This window comes from Chiloscyllium punctatum, chromosome 37, assembly GCF_047496795.1.
Source record: "Chiloscyllium punctatum isolate Juve2018m chromosome 37, sChiPun1.3, whole genome shotgun sequence".
Lineage (NCBI taxonomy): Eukaryota > Metazoa > Chordata > Chondrichthyes > Orectolobiformes > Hemiscylliidae > Chiloscyllium > Chiloscyllium punctatum.
This window is the reverse complement of record NC_092775.1, coordinates 19,879,649-19,897,382: the sequence shown is the minus strand read 5'-3', so window position 1 is coordinate 19,897,382 and position 17,734 is coordinate 19,879,649. Positions and strand designations below refer to the sequence as shown.

At 39.8% G+C, this 17,734-nt stretch overlaps 1 protein-coding gene across 8 annotated transcripts; it reads right to left on the bottom strand.

Annotated features, from left to right (window-relative positions):
* Window positions 1–230: 230 nt before the first annotated feature.
* mtg2 (mitochondrial ribosome-associated GTPase 2) lies at window positions 231–16,360 on the bottom strand. Of its 8 annotated transcripts, XM_072556408.1 has the most exons (8): window positions 16,242–16,358; window positions 15,508–15,589; window positions 11,227–11,386; window positions 10,116–10,263; window positions 7,978–8,093; window positions 7,682–7,900; window positions 5,695–5,833; window positions 231–4,183 (listed from the first exon to the last, which is right to left on the bottom strand). In XM_072556408.1, the coding sequence occupies exons 3-8, from the start codon at window positions 11,353–11,355 to the stop codon at window positions 3,786–3,788; spliced, it is 1,149 nt and encodes a 382-aa protein (XP_072412509.1). In that variant the 5' UTR covers window positions 11,356–11,386; window positions 15,508–15,589; window positions 16,242–16,358; the 3' UTR covers window positions 231–3,785. The 8 variants fall into 8 exon arrangements, with proteins under 8 accessions (XP_072412509.1, XP_072412507.1, XP_072412505.1 ...); XM_072556406.1 differs by lacking the exon at window positions 15,508–15,589 and having other exon boundaries at window positions 11,227–13,117; window positions 16,242–16,360; XM_072556404.1 differs by having other exon boundaries at window positions 11,227–15,589.
* Window positions 16,361–17,734: the final 1,374 nt, after the last annotated feature.

The window sequence follows — 17,734 nt, the reverse complement described above, 5'->3', positions numbered from 1 at the left end:
AGTGAGCGGAGGTGAGTTACCCTCATCTCGGATCTTCTCATTGCACATCTCCCCCGCGTCACGCCCTACTCTTTTAGCCCAAGGAGGTAACATTTGCTAAGCTGGTGGGGGTGGGAGGAATTCAAGGGACATCCCCCACCCTTTACTGTTGACTGTTGATACATGGGCCACCATAGTAATTGTAAACATGGCAAAATGAATATCGTGTAAAGGATCAACACAAGCTGATATATATTGATGAGTTTTTAATGTGACAAACGAATCCCATTAAGTTGTAACAATGCGATTATGTATGGGACGTTAAATCTTACACGCATGTCATGTTTCATTTAAATTCTTTTATATCTTCAGGTTACTCTCATGTTTTTATGAAATATATATTCAACAAGGTTCTACATCTTTGGAGGAAGTACCAATGTTCATTGTTCCATTGAATATTACTTATTACTGCATCATATTTCTAAAGGTCTTTTACACTCTTAGCTTCACATGCACATTTATTTTGACTGCTCCCTGTACGTTTCCCAGACTTGGATGTGCTCTTGCAATGATGGGCCTTGGCATTTCAAAATTGAAATCCACTGAATTATAAAAGGGTGGGTGGCAGTAGATACAAATGTACATTAAGTCAGAGAGCATGAGATAAGAAAAATATTTGTGTTTATATGGTGCCTTTCATGGCCCGAGGATATCAACAATAAACTTCAAGCCAATAAAGTATTTTAGAAGTCATACTAAAGATGGTAACAATTTACAAACAGCAAATTTCTACAAACAGCAAAATGCTCTGAAAGAGATTCTACTGGTTGATTGAGGGAGAAATATTGGCCAGAAAAGCTCCCCTACTTTTCTTCAAAATAATATCATGGAATATCTTACACCAGCTAAATGTGCACGCACCATTCTGTTTATCATTTCAACTAAAAGATGGCACCCTTCAGCTGCAGCATTCCTTCAGCTGCAAGTCAGGCCAAATTTTTGTGCTCAAGTCTCTAGAACAGGACTTGAATGCAGCACAGTGCTACCAACTGAGCCACAGGGAACATACAACATTGTTCCTGGTGTTGGTTTTACAGTTTATACTTTTAGTCCACACTTGATCCAAAATCTGGAAATGCAATAAACAGTGGGAAGGACAGAATTCTGAGATGAAGGCCAAACTGGGTGAAATGGTCAAATAAAACTTTATTTTTTTTTAAATCCAAAGAACTGCAGATGCTGGGAATTAGAAACAAAAACAGAAATTGCTGGGAAAACTCAGCAGGTCTGGCAGCATCTGTGGAGAGAAAGCATATATAACACTTCAGGTACAGTAACCTTTCTTCAGAATCTTAGAATAAAACATTATGGTGAGAAGTGTGAAGTGGAAAAGGAAGAAAGTGGTTAGGCAACAGAAATTAAATATTTATAATTTGACTGTGAGTGCAGGAAGAGCCCAGAGGGTTCAAATACACAAACCTTTCAAGTTGAAAGGGCAATTTGATAAAGGCTATTTTAAGATCTGCATTTAGAATCCTTAGCTTTAGAGGTACAGAGTCAAAAAGGTAATTACACTGCACTTTTATAAATCACAGGTTATATCTTAAATGGAGCACTGTGCTCAATTCAGGCATTACACTTTAAAAATATGAGAGAATGAGACATTTACCATAACTGTACCAGGGCTGAGGGAATTCAATTACAACATGGGACCAGACAGGCTGAGATTGTTCTTCTGACAACAAAGATGACTAAGTAGGGATGTAAACGTGATTGTCCAAAATGACAGACTTTGCAAGTAAATAAAGATTGTTCCCCCTGATAAGGTGGGCCAGAAACCAGGATTAAGGTAATTGGGAGAACTAAATGAGGTGTTTTTTTCAAAAAAAAGTACAAAGTTATAATTTGGAATGTATTGGCCGAAAGGTAATGGAGGCAGATTCAATAGGAACTTTTAGAAAGGAATTCAATATCCTTGAGAAGGAAATATTTGCAGGTGATCACATGGAAACAGTGGGAAGATTGGATTAATTGAATAGTCTTTTCACACAGCCAAAAAGCAGCTTCCTTCGTTGTTACAATGTTCTAATTCAAGTAAACCTTCAACTTAAAGAGTTCATTAATGCTTTTAATCAAATTCCTCATCATGGTTTGCTTAATTTTCTCCACTTCTTTTACGTTGACAACATGCCAGATTTATGCAATTTATGCAAGCTGTCTAAACTGGCAATGAAACTCTCAAAACACATAGGTTGGAAAATAGACAATTTTAAGGATACTTTCAACTCTTTACAAATCACTGCAATGCTAAAGATTCTGTGCAAATTCTGAGTCAGGCACCAGTAGGACACATGAGAAGCACTGTGAGTGTTGTTGGGAGTAGGAGTTTGCACACCATAGAGTCATAGAGATGTACAGCGAGGCTTGATTCCAGTGCTGTGCCTAAATACATCATAAAACCACCTCAAGGATTCCTTCAACATCTTGGGAATTTAAAGTTAAACGTTGAGATAAATGTTCAGACTGTAAAAGATACATCTAACAATATTGAATATGAATTTCAAGAAGAGCTTTATGTCTATGTCCGTGGACCAATCTCTGAAAATGTAAGCTCCAACCAGGAAACATATGTTATACTAAATAAGGACATGGAGAAACTTAAATCCAGCACAGTCTGTGGAGAGAGAAAATAGAGGTAAAGGTTTGAGCTCAATATATTCCAAAGTCATAAAGGACTCAAAATGTAACTTGGTTTCTCGCTCTACAGATGCTGCCAGAGCAGAGTTTCTCTAGCACTTGGTTTTTATTTCAGATCCTCCAGCATCCACAGCATTTGCTTTTAGTGTATAAAAGATATTCCCTGCCTCAAATTCACCCCATCATTGTTGGTCTCTGACGGATCACAACTTAGCTTTGCAAATAAAGAAGGCACCTGAAAGAAGTGACATTCCATCTTAACCAGAAATAAACCAATTCTTAGTGTTGGAAATGAAAGTGAGTATCTCCATACTTTTCTAAATTGCCTAAATGCTATCTCAGAAAGTGTTTCAAATGGAACAGCAATATTTCATTAATTTTCAATGAATGAATTAAACAGATTTTCTTATATCTTGTTACTATGGCTGCCATGTTTTCCTACATTACAACGACCGCACTTCAACCCAATTCATTGCCCATTGTGTTGTTTGAAAGGCAAATTGAGAAAATAGAAAACCAGATGTACAATGAAACAAAAATCATTTACAAAACCTGTCAGTTACACAGAATCACAAGGTTGCAAAAAAGCCAAAGTCCATCTACGTTTACCTTCTACTGTTCTGATAGTTACATTATGTAACAAAATTGCAGATGTTGCCTAATCAGAATAATTCTTTTCTACCTCAAACAAACAGAGGTATAAGATGAAGAATGCATTCCCGATTGTCCATCCCCACAGCAGTGGAGAGTTGGACCATTGGACCAAATTAATTTGTTCCTTCAAATCATGTTTCACTTCTAAATGTCATGCTCCAACTTACTCAGTTTGCATTTTAAATTATTCTGAAAGAAAACAATCTTTTCTGTATGTGAATAAATCAAGATTATTTCCATTACAAAAATAGCAAAGAACTGCACATGCCAGACATCAGTAGAAATCTTATTTTCACTGGAACAAAGCATTGGTGATAATATGCAGTTCTGAAGATAAATAATGTAAAGGAACATAAAATCTATAACGCTTTCTGTTCACAACAAAAGAATCTCTCAGTTTATTTTTTGACCAGTTTAATAATTTATTTTGGATATATATTTCCTCAAGTATAATTTTACCATTTGACTGGTGTGCAACCTTTAATCTGGGCGTCCTTCAGGTATCCATCATAAAGTTCCCTGAGATGCAATATAAGTTCTTCAACGTTTGCACCAGTTAGTGCTGATACTGGAATTATTACATGCTTCTTTAACTTTTCTCGAAGCAGAACAAGGTTGGCTTTGGACTCTGGAAGGTCTATTTTGTTCCCAATTATACAAAATGGTCTCTCTGATAATCCTGTATCATACTGCTCCAGTTCATACTTTAAATCTTCCAGCTGCTGCCAGGGATCTGACTTTGAAAGATCAAGCACAAACAGTAGAAAGCGGCAACGTTCAATGTGTCTCAGGAAGGCAATTCCTAGGCCTTTGTTTCTGTGAGCTTCTCTGATGATTCCAGGGATATCTGCAACTGCAGAAACGAAATGCACAATTACAGCCACTTCAAGTTAGTTTGTGATGAAAGTATATATTGTTCCTTATCTAAAAATACAATTGATATAGGCATAGACACAATGAATTTTAAAATGACTAAAACCTTTGTGGGAGGCAGTTCTTGTTCAGTGTTAAAAAACATACACCAACACTGAAAGGTTATTTTTTTTGTTTTTTCCTAATGTAAAACTCTTTTGTATTGTCTGCTTTCTTCACCCACCCAATAGTAGCAGTCATGCCTTCAGCTATCTCAGCCCTAAACCTTCCTGCAACTGTATCTCTCTACACTGCTTAAAACCTACTTTTTGAATATAGAAATAGAACATCGGCCCTCGATGTTGCGCCGACCTGTGAAATATTCTCAGCTCGACCCCTACACTATCCCAAAATCAACGTTATATGTTTGATCACCTTGTCTCTTCTAATATCTTCTTGCTTTGGCTTACAGTCAATTCTATTTTGCCTGATTACAAGCCTTGAAAAATGCCTTTTGGTAAAACTTCAACAATTAAGGGCATTTATAGATCATACAGCATGGAAGCAGACCCTAAATAACTGGTTAGTTATATCGCATTGTGGAGCAGCTGAGAAATAAAGAATATCCTCTATGCCTGAAGCGTAGGTCATCAGTATTTTGACTGGGATGACTTTGGTGCTGTTGTTGGAATGGAAACCAAACTCCAGCATTCTTTTTTAGATCAAGACAGCAGTTATAAAACAGTGAGTGCTGGAGAAGTTCAGTAGGTCTGACAGCATCTGTGGAGAGAGAAACAGAATTAAACATTGAATCTGATACTACTTCTGTAGAACATTAATACTGCTTCTGTCCCCACAAATGTTGCCAGACATGCTGAATTGCTTTGGATATTTCTGTGTTTGTTTGAGATGTCACACTACAGAGGACTCTCGATTATTGGGCATTCGATTATCTGTATACTGGATTATCCAGCAAGCTCACAAGGTCCCGATGCTTGGCTACATTATGTTATCTGGAATTCAATTAACCGAACAAAATAGCCCTTGCCCGTGTCCTTTGAATGATTGAGATTCCTCTGTATTTTGCTGCACAGAAAAAATGAAAACAGGGTCGCACCTTCGTTGAAATTATGTTTGAAACTGAACAAAGCTTAAACTCATAGATAGATAATTTTTTTGTTATAACTCCCTCGTGAAGGCTCACATGTGAAGCATTGTCTTGTGAGCAAGTTACAAAACGGCAACAGTAATTGAGCAAACACACCCTGCCAGGGAGTCCAGCATTCAAAAAGGCAGCAACAGAGCTGATGTAGGTGAAAAGATAATGGAATCTAAAATACAAATCCTGGATTAGAAGCATTCCTCCCTAAATGTACAGACAACTGTCAGACTTATTTCTTAAGAAGGAAAAAAGGCATTATTAAACTTTCAAAGTAGAAACTTAATCTTAAGTCACTCAATTTCAACAGAAAACAAGCAATGTAAGAAGGCACATGTAACAACATGATTTACCTGCAATCTGCTCAAAGTCTTGATAATGCACCACACCAACATGAGGGTTTAATGTAGTAAACGGGTAATCTGCTACTGCTGGCCGGGCATTTGAGATTGCTCGCAGAAGAGAGGATTTTCCAGCATTGGGAAAACCAACCTTATCACAATAGAAAATAAGGTTAAACTTTCTTGCCAAGTAATGCTGGACAAAACAAATGCAGTTCAATCAATTGTGTTTTTAAAAAGGGTTAAAAAATAAGCAACTTGAAGATAATAGCAGGCAATCGTTTCAATTATGATTGAGAAAATTGATCCTGTAACAGTGATGTGCTCAAACATAGCAAAACCTGTTACACTTCAAATTTCTTACTTCACTCATCAAACTTAGTTACTATTACTTCTCCCAGGCACCCTAAGGCCCCTGACTGATTTCAGACACACTCCCATATTAATTCCTCCTGCATTCTGTAAGAAACTAGTCAGCAATCTAATGTGATGGGGACAATTACAGACCAACAAACTGGAAATTTTAAATTAAAGGCATGAATAGTCAGGTAACAGTTGCACAGCTAGTTTTACCTATTTCACAAGATTCTGCATAAATACCAAATTAACAAATTACATTCTGTACATTAATGATTTAGTCTAGGGTTCCTAACAGCCTTGTTATGGGTAAAAGGAAAGCAAGATTCTTGTCTGTCTTGCTGTTCCACTCCTTTCATCTCACAAAGTATGAAAGGAAGCCAAAAGCCTAATATCGGTGTTTGGCCCCTCAGCTAATGGTTTTGTAGGATTGGTTTTTTAGAGCTGCCAATCAGTGAAAATAACCACAGTGAATCTGGTAGCTCCCTTCTTATTGGCGTTGGTGCTATGGCAACCATATCATCGGATGAGACTAAGATTGTATTCTGGTGGCCTTGGTGGTGTAAATATATTTTGATGGTGATAAGTGATCCACCAAACACATCCACCAATTCTGCTAAGCAGTTTATTGCAGCCGATATCGCTTTTCAAAGAAAAACCTGATTATTTCATCTTTTATCCCACTGCATTTGTGGAAATTAAAATGACTCCCAAGTTTCTTTATATCAGCAACTGTGCTTGCACACCATTGACTTCACAGTAGTTTAGGAAGTCACAAATGGTGCAAATCTTTGCATTAATTTATTCTGCCATGAAGTGTGATAAGCTAAGTCATTATAAATTACTCATCACTAGGCCAATCTCTCAATGGTTTCCACTTTGAATCTGCTTATCTAATGTAGCATAGAGATAACAATGATTATAAATATTAAGGGTTCATTAAAAAGATATGACAAGTTTTATTTGTCAACTGATATATGTGCAGGTTAGGTGAACTGGCCATGCTAAATTGCCCACAGTGTTAGGTGTGTTAGTCAGGGGTAAACATAGGGTAGGGGAATGGGTTTGGATGGGTTTCTCTTCGGAGGGGCAGTGTGGACTTGTTGGGCTGAAGGGCCTGTTTCTACACTGTAGAGAATCTAATCTAATATAGCAGCTTGACAGAGAAGATAAAAATGAGCAGTAGGGGGGATGTGGAAGGGATAAGCCACTGGCTGTTCTTGGTCAATTTCTGGCAGTTAAGTAATGCCTCAAGGCAGGAGTCATTTGTCAGTAACGTAAATGCCTTTCCAATTAAAACACTCAGTGTTGACATTATTTAAGTTATCAGTATCAAGTACAAATGCATTGATTCCTAGACAAACCATGTTGAATGGAAGTCATAGAACTTTTCAGGCATCATTAAAAAGAATGCGTTCAATAAGAAAATGCAGGATAGAAATAGTTTCATTTAATTAATTCTGATAAAGTACATCATGGGATGAATACTTTTTCCCATGGGATGAATACTTTGAATCAGAAATCAGACACAAATTAAAGTTACACAAAGTATAGCCTGACATGGTTAACCAAGGTATTTTCAGTCACGGCATTGTGCTGCATTGTTAAAAAGTAGCAAAGAACAGCTTGCATCTTTACATACCATCCCAGCATGAGCCATGGTTCTGAGCTCCAGCTGCAAGACCCGTTCCTGACCAAGGTCCCCAGGGGTAGCAGTCATTGGTGCCCGATTTTCATTTGACAGAAAGAAGCGATTGCCCTTGCCACCAAGTCCCCCATAGACAGCGACATATTCCTCTTCATGAGATGACAGATCAGCCACGACCTTCCCATTTTCTTTGACTACAGTACCAATCGGCACCTGAGACCATAACAATAATTTAATTTAGCCAATAAAAACTCAAAGATTCTAAACCTTGAGAAATTTTTGCTACCCACCAATACGTAAGTGTGAGGTGCCTTTTTTCCATAACAGTTTTTACTTCCGCCAGATTCTCCATTACTGCTGCGATATAGGGATGCAATAGAGGACAGTGATTTTATTTGCCGAGCAACTGAAAAATGAATTAAAATTTTATAAGTTACCAAACAAGAAAATAAACCTGAAGCTGAGATTTAATTCATTAACAAGTCAGGAAAACTATTAAGATATTTTTTTCCTTTAGGTATAGCTGCCAAAAAGTCACCATCAATAATGTTCTACAGCAGTAAGAATAAAACAGTGACACGTTGCATGGTGGAATGCACACCTGCCTCATAAAGAAGCCTATTGCACTGCTTTTTTATCAACGCAAACAAAACAACACTACAAAGAAGTCACAGTGTGAAGCCTTGTCTCTGTGACAACCGTTATTATTACACAAGTGAAACAAAACAACACTATTTTTTTACACCACCATTTTATTCTGGAAAACTGCTTAGGACTTTTTGTATTGTGCAAAACTAGCATGAGCTAGCATTTAAAAACAAACTAAATACAAGGTTACAATGTTTACAATGCACGGTAATCCTCTAATGGTTTCAATTATTTCCAAATTGGAATCTAGAAATGCAAATTAGATTTTTAAAAAATGTCTAAATTGACAGGGCTTCGACCTATCAATGATTACATTGCGCATTTTGAATATGACCAAGCTTTATGAAACAGAAGTCCTGTTTGCCCTCATGGTGAACCTCTGGATCAATGACATGACACAAGGATGAGCAAAAGGTGCTCTCCCTGTATCCCCACCAATATTCATCCTTCACCAAACCTCAGATAAAAGAAGTCTTCATAGCTGCTCGCTCAAAAATCTCAAGCTTCAAAGTTCACCACACTGTACACATGTCAACATCATCTACTGCAGTCTATGTCAGCACACATTGTCAATTTGCACTCTCCCAAAGCTTACTATAACAGGACACTGCTATTACTATGATGGCTCATGATGAGCATGTTTGACTTGACCCTGTTAAAATCTTTAAACATTATCTAGCCGTTAATCTCAACACTGCTTCTGGACCCTGCTGTGTACAAATTTGTTGCCACATTTCTTTACAGTACTGAACAGCTACAACTATAAAATATTTCATTAACTGCAGAATACTTTGGAACATTCAGAGGTCATTCAAGGTAGTATAGACATTCATTTTCTTTGTTTTGCTTAGTGCAAATCTTCCCTATATGGCTTTACTATATTCCACTATATAAATGAATTATATTGTATATTTAACAGACAGCAGTTTTCACGCAGAATTATTATAAAGTGGGGCATAATGACAATTGAGACATAATGGTTATTTGGTTAAGAAAGCTTAAAATGGTTTAAACAAAATTAATCATATCCAACACGGAAAACTACTTAGGAGTAACCATCATGAATCAAAGAGACTTAAAAAATCTTATTTTTAATCTTACTTTCTATACCAGAAGTTAATGAATGATTAAAATACACAAAATCAGAAACAAAAATTAAAACCTTGTTCATATAAGGAGCATGGGAAGTTCTGGGCTCCGGTCACCACAGAGACAGGCTCCGGGCCCCGGTCACCACGGAGACAGACAGGCTCCGGGCCCCGGTCAGCAGGGAGCCAGGCTCCGGGCCCCGGTCAGCAGGGAGCCAGGCTCCGGGCCCCGGTCAGCAGGGAGCCAGGCCCCAGTCAGCATGGAGAGAGGCTCCAGGCCCCGGTCAGCATGGAGAGAGGTTCCAAGCCCCGGGTCAGCATCAGCAGTAGAGACTCCACTCTTTTCTTAAAAGAGACATCACTCAGGAGTTTCTTAACAGCTTGGAGTATATCTCGTAAATAACTGAGCCATACAACCAGATTCAATTCTGCACTATGTAGAATTAGCAAACATATATGATAGCAACAGAATGCTTGCTTCGATTAACCACAGCACATCCTGAGTAAAGGATGACAAATAAATATGGAATCATAATGACTACCCAGTGACCTCTCCAAGAAGTTTTATACCCATCAGGTTTAGGCATGATTACAATGCCCTCCAGATTCAAACAGCCAACTGATGCTAATGAATGAATACTGGCCCCTCCTGGAGGGCAAGCACCACTCACCAATCATAAGAAACAATCTACCTTTTAAAATAACATGTCCTCCATCCCCTCCATTTCCACCATCAGGTCCTCCAAATTCTTTGCGGGGTTCACTGTGGAAGGTACATATTCCATCACCACCTCTCCCTCCATACACTCTGACTGTACGGTGATCCACACAGTAACGGGTCTAAATGATAAGAAATGTTATGGCTTGAAATTACATTACAATCCCATTATTAAACAAAAACTCCTTAAAATAAAGTAAACTAACTATGTGAATAAATTCCCTCAAAAGATATCAAAAATGACTCTTCTTTTTGTAAGAGAATTTTACATATATAGATTTATGGAACTGTAGGCACTCACATTTCTTGGTAATTCATGATTGTGATCATAGAGAGCACTGTAAACAATGCCCTGGATGCTGTGGTAATAAAATGGTGAGATTACAGCACTCACTGTAAGAAATAAATAAGACAGCAACTTCCCGCTTTTATAATGCATAGTTAAATTGCTAAAAATCAGAAAATTGCTTTCAGGGTTGCCTGGTCACCCCTGAGGATGATCTACACTGGTACCTCTTCAAGAGACTTGATTTTCCAACACATGAAAAGACATGGAGTTGTAGAATTTATCCAATACAATCCCATAAGCATACCAGAAAAATACATTTAACATCATCATAAATCCACCAAGCAACTTTTTTGGCAGTGAAACTTTAAAATGTGCAGTCTTATTTGTTCAGATTTTTATATCTGTTTAATCCACTACTCTTTCCGCCCTTTATTTTGTTGAATGCACATAATTCAACATTAATTAACCTAAATTTACCTGGTTAGACTCTGCATGTTTCAGTAAGTATTGTTCAATTTGATTAGTTAAAGAGACATAGCTCCAAGAAACCCTGTAGAGGGTATCATGCTGCTGCTCTCTTTAATAATCATAAATTCCATTACAAAACTTTACACAGAATCTGTAAACAGTAATTGTAATAAATAACTGCCATCATTCAGCTCCTGCTGGTTACAAAATGAATGCATATTCATAGTCGTTATATGGCTACTAGAATTCTTTTTTCTACCTTCTAACTGTATACCTTTCAAAGTTACTAAGACATCTGAAGATTTTAAGAAAGACTGATTAATATTACCAGTTTCTTTTCAGAAAGCTCTTTCTTCTTCCTGAGGCCTCGAGCTTTGGCGTATTTCAAGCAACTTATGGAGAAACTTCGCACCAGTGTTGTTGGCTTGAACGCATACCAACAAATAACATGCCACATGTCGACATAACCAATTACCTTCTATGGAAATCTGCAGTGGAAGTAACTTTATGAGTGATGGGGTTTGTCTTACAGACAGGTAGGCTGACAAATATAAATATTAAAATAACAAATCAATAACAATTTTATTCATATTGAACTTCTAACATATTAAAAGTCACTAACTACTTAGAGTCATAGAGATGTACGGCATAGACACAGACCCTTCGGTCCAACCCATCCATGCCGACCAGATATCCCAACCCAATCTAGTCCCACCTGCCAGCACCCGGCCCATATCCCTCCAAACCCTTCCTATTCATATACCCATCCAGGTGCCTCTTAAATGTTGCAATTGACCAGCCTCCACCACTTCCTCTGGCAGCTCATTCCATACACGTACCACCCTCTGTGTGAAAAAGTTGCCTCTTAGGTCTCTTTTATATCTTTCTCCTCTCACCCTAAACCTATGCCCTCTAGTTCTGGACTCCCCCACCCCAGGGGAAAGACTTTGCCTATTTACCCTAGCCATGCCCCTCATAATTTTGTAAATCTCTTTAAGGTCACCCCTCAGCCTCCGACACTCCAGGGAAAACAGCCCCAGCCTGTTCAGCCTCTCCCTACAGCTCAAATCCTCCAACCCTGGCAACATCCTTGTAAATCTTTTCTGAACCCTTTCGAGTTTCACAACATCTTTCCATAGGAAGGAGACCAGAACTGCACGCATATTCCAACAGTGGCCTAACCAATGTCCTGTACAGCTGCAACATGACCTCCCAACTCCTGTACTCAATACTCTGACCAATAAAATAAAGCATACCAACACCTTCTTCACTATCCTATCTACTTGCAACTCCACTATCAAGGACCTATGAACCTGCACTCCAAGGTCTCTTTGTTCAGCAGCACTCTCTAGGACCTTACCATTAAGTGTGTAAGTCCTGCTAAGATTTGCTTTCCCAAAATGCAGCACCTCACATTAAACTCCAGCTGCCACTTCTCAGCCCATTGGCCCATCTGGTCAAGAGCCCTTTGTAATCTGAGGTAACCTTCTTCGCTGTCCACTACACCTCCAATTTTGGTGTCATCTGCAAACTTACTAACCGTACCTCTTATGCTCGCATCCAAATCATTTATGTAAATGACAAAAGGTAGAGGACCCAGCACCGATCCTTGTGGCACTCCACTGGTCACAGGCCTCCAGTCTGAAAAATAACCCTCCACCACCACCCTCTGTCTTCTACCTTTAAGCCAGTTCTGTACCCACATGGCTAGTTCTCCCTATGCTCTGTGAGATTAACCTTGCTAACCAGTCTCCCATGGGGAACCTTGGCGAACACCATACTGAAGTCCATATAGATCATATCTACCGCTCCGCTCTCATCAATCCTCTTTGTTACTTACTCAAAAAACTTAATCAAGTTTGTGAGACATGATTTCCTACACACAAAACCATGTTGACTATCGCTAATCAGTCCTTGCCTTTCCAAATACATGTACATCCTGTCTCTCAGGAATCCCTCCAACAACTTGCCCACCACCAACATCAGGCTCACTGGTCAATAATTCCCTGGCTTGTCCTTACAAACCTTCTTAAACAGTGGCACCACGTTAGCCAACTTCCAGTCTTCCGGCACCTCATCTGTGACTATCGATGTACAAATATCTCAGCAAGAAGCCCAGCAATCACTTCTCTCGCTTCCCATAGAGTTCTTGGGTACACCTGATCAGGTGCTGGGAAGTTATCCACTTTCATGTGTTTCAAGACATCCAGCACTTCCTCCTGTGTAATATAGACATTTTGCAAGATGTCACCATCTATTTCCCTACAGTCTATATCTTCCATATTCTTTTCCATAGTAAATACTGATGCAAAATACTCATTCAGTATCACCGCCATTTTCTGCAGCTCCACACAAAGGCCGCCTTGCTGATCTTTGACGGGCCCTATTTTCTCTCCTAGTTACCCCTTTGTCCTTAATGTATTTGCAAAAACTCTTTGGATTCTCCTTAATTCTATTTGCCAAAGATATCTCATGTCCCCTTTTTGCCCTCCTGATTTCCCTCTTAAGTATACTCCTACTGCCTTTATACTCTTCTAAGGATTCACTAGATCTATCCTATCTATACCTGACATATGCTTCCTTCTTTTTCTTAACCAAATCCTCAACTTCTTTAGTCATCCAGCATTCCCTATACCTACCAGCCTTTCCTTTCACCCTAACAGGATTATACTTTCTCTGGATTCTCGTTAACTCATTTCTGAAGGCTTCCCATTTTCCAGCCGTCCCGTTACCTGCAAACATCTGCCCCCAATCAGCTTTCAAACGTTCTTGCCTGATACTGTCAAAATTGGCCTTTCTCCAATTTAGAACTTCAACTTTTAGATCTGGTCTATCCTTTTCCATCATTATTTTAAATCTAACAGAATTATGGTCGCTGGCCCCAAAGTGCTTCCCTACTGACACCTCAGTCACCTGCCCAGCCTTATTTCCCAAGAGTTTTGCACCTTCTCTAGTAGGTTCATCCACATAATGAATCAGAAAATTTTCTTGTACACACTTAACAAATTTGTCTCCATCGAACCCTTAACACTATGGTAGTCCCAGTCTATGTTTGGAAAGTTAAAATCCCCCACCATAACCACCCTATTATTCTTATAGATAGCTGAGATCTTCTTACAGATTTGTATCTCAATTTCCCTTTGACTATTAGGGGGTCTATAATACAATCCCAATAAAGTGATCATCCTTTTCTTATTTTTCAGTTCCACTCAAATAAATTCCCTGCATGTATTTCCGGGAATATCCTCCCTCAACACAGCAGTAATGCTATCCCTTATCAAAAATGCCACCCCTCCTCCTCCCTTGCCTCCCTTTCTATCCTTCTTGTAGCATGAGTCACAAAGATGTACTATGGTCCGACTCGTCCACGCCAACTAGATATCTTAATCTAGTCCCATTTGCCAGCACTTGGCCCATATCCCTCTAAATCCTTTCTATTCATATACCCATCCAGATACCTTTTAATGTTATAATTGTACCAGCCTCCACCAGTTCCTCTGGCAGCCCATTCCATACATGCATCACCATCTATGTGAAAAAGTAGCCACCTAGGTCCCTTTTAAGTTTTTCCCCTCTCACCCTAAACCTATGCCCTCTAGTTCTGGACTCCTCCCAACACAGGGAAAATACCTTGTCTATTTACCCTACCCATGCCCTCATGGTTTTATAAACCTCTATTGGGTCACCCCTCAGCCTCCGATGCTCCAGGGAAAACAGCCCCAGCCTATTCAGCCTCTCCCCTATAGCTCAAACCCTCTAACCCTGGCACTTCACGAGTATTTTCAAACAAAATTTGAAATCAAGGCATAAAAATAAATATTAGACATATAAGTAAAATGAGCTAAGTTTTAAGGGATATTTTAAAGACATGACGATGTTTAGAGAACAAATTCCACAACTATGGACCAAGGCTGTTGTATGCAAGGTTGTCAATGATGAAGTAAAGGATATTAGAGATGAACAAGACCAGAATTCATCTTAGGTGAAATCGACAACAAGGAGCCATACTTGTAAATGAAAAGCAGAAAAATTTGAGGAAAACATTTTTTCGAAAGCATGAGGATAGTTGAGGCAGATAACCTTCAAAAAGTATTTGGATGAACACTTGAAATGTCACAGCATTCAAAGCTATGGGCCTAGTGTGGGAAAGTGGGACGAGCTTATCATTAGTATATGTTTGGCAGTACAGACTTGATGTGCTGAATGATCTTTGTAAGAGGAGTGCAGAAATTTGAGAGATTTGCAGTGCCAGAAGTGACAAAACAGGGAGTGGTGATTTTGCAAGATTTGAATATATTGTGCAACAGAGGTAATACACTTTTGTAAGACTTGCCACTGCAAGAATTCCAGAGATGAAACTGTAAGGAATTCTGGCAAACATCTGATCAACTGGGCTACAATCACCTCCAGTGGTAAATATTATGATATGTGAACACAGGTGGTAAAAATCCAGTGAACACCAATGTATTTTTTAAAAAGTGAACTTGATGGGCTAAGTGCTGTTTGCAATTTTCAGATGTTTTATGTAGCAAATAACAATTAATTCATCACTTTGAACAATGGCTTTTTGACTTTAAAAACCCCAAGTATTTGAATATTTCCAACAAACCTTATGATTGACAAGTAGATTCACCAGATTATATCAAATGACATTTTCTTCTGTACAGGTCTGTTATCCACAAGGTGATTAACTAAAGATCAGTACAGGAAATAAGTCTTTTTTTGCCCAATTTCAATTTCTTACAGTTACAAGTAGTCACTCAGACAATTGTTGTCAACTGCCTTAAAAGGTTGAGAAATTATTTAAGTATTATTAACTATTTCTTCCTTCATACTGTCGTAGATTAAAAGTTAGAATTTTATTCTTCCGAATGGGATAAATAAATTTCCTTTTGAAATAAACAGTTAAGGATTAGAATCATACTCAGAATTGTTTGAAACTTTCCTAAAGCTTGGTCATTTCTGAATAATAAACAAGCGAAATACAGTGGATGCTGAAGATCTGAAATAATAAACAAAAAACTGGCAAAATCCACTAGAGGATGTTAACATTTTCGAGTGCATTCTGACTGTTCAGAATTGGCTGAGAGTTTGGAGTAATCAGTGCAGTGGTGGCCCTGGTCATCTCCCCGCTTTTTCAGGTCCCTCTCCATCAGGGCCGCAATGAGGCCTACAGCCAGCTCATAACGCGAGTCCGGGGATTCACACGCGGCCTCTGGTTATCATCATCATCAGAGTGCAAACCTTTCCCCATACGGCTGAAAGAGGGTGCTCATACCCGGGTGGAAAGAAAACGACTCAGAAGCCCAACTCTCTCCCCACTCCCACCCGCCAAATACTCACCACCCGCTGCCACGGAAACCAGAGTGGGCGGTGCTTCTGCCAACCACCCCAGCATCAAAGGGGCGGGGCAACTGGTAGTCACCCCTCAATGACACAGGGGGCGTGGACAATAGTGGACCCGCCCCCCAAGATGCGGGGTGGCAACTGGGTTCAAGCGGATTGTCTGATGACGACACTCTGAATAGGCATGTAGGCGGGGTGACTATAGCCACAGCCCTGGAACGCGGGGCGCGTCATCTGCACGGAGTTAGGGGCGGGTCATTATGGGAGCCACACCCCCAAAGGGCTCAGAGGTGGGAAAAACCGTACCGCCAAAAGGATGGGGAGTCAGGTGACCACGCCCTCACAGGCACGAGGCGGAGATATTGCTGACCACGCGCCTTTTGGTGGGGTGAGGCGTGGCCTAGTGGCCTCGCCCCCAATGGAACGGGGAGGGGCTAATAATGGCCGCATCCCCAGAGCTCCTGGTGACTGACAGCCGTCACCACAGGAATAGAGGCGGGGCTTCTTGTTAACCACACCCAAGGGCCAAGGGGCGGGGCAATGATGGTCACTGCCCTAGCAAGGCGGGGTAGCCTTGTTACCCCGCCCCCCCACGCTAAGAGGCGGTGCTTCTGCTAGTCCCACCCACAAGGAAGTGGTGGATATGAGGAGCTGCTCCAGTTAGGAAAGTTACACTCTCACCTACACTGGAGAACCCTGAAACAGTGATCTACTGTGCAATTTCACTAAATTCTAAATGAAAATAAAATACAGTATTCATTTTAAATAAAGCAGTTGGAAATTTATTGGAGGACCATACATTAAAGAAAAAGCACTGTCACAAACTGACTAAAACCAACCAATGCTGGAAATCATAGCAGGTCAGACGGCACAGATGAAGAGACAGCAAGCGAACGTTTAAAGTCTAGATGACTCTTCATCAGAGCTGAAGTGTAGAGGGGGCAGAATTTATGCAATAGAGTGGGGGATGGCACTGGGTGTAGGGTGCCGGTGAACAAAAGATATTGATAGTTCACATGAAGTGATCGGGATGTGAGAATGGTAGAACAACAATGTCAGACTTGAAAGGCCAGTAAGTGGGATGGGGATGGGAGGGGAGGACATGATAACCAATTTAAAAAGGAGAAATTTTCACAATTTAAAGGTGTCGAATTCGATGTTAACTCCAGAGGATTGTAAAGCATTTACTCTGAAATTGAGATGTTGCACCTCCAGTTAGCACTGATTCACTGGAACACTGCAACATATTGAGGACAGACATGTGGGCATTAAAACAGGATGATGTGTTAAAATGACTGGCTATGGGAAAGTCAGGGTCCCTCTTACGTACAGACTGGAGGTTTTCCACAATGTGGAACAATACCCAGTCTGTGTTTGGTTAGCACAAACTTGCGGTTCAGGAGTGTGGTTCTGGAAAAGCACAGCAGGTCAGGCAACATCCAAGGAGCAGGAAAATCGACGTTTCAGGCAAAAGCCCTTCATCAGACATT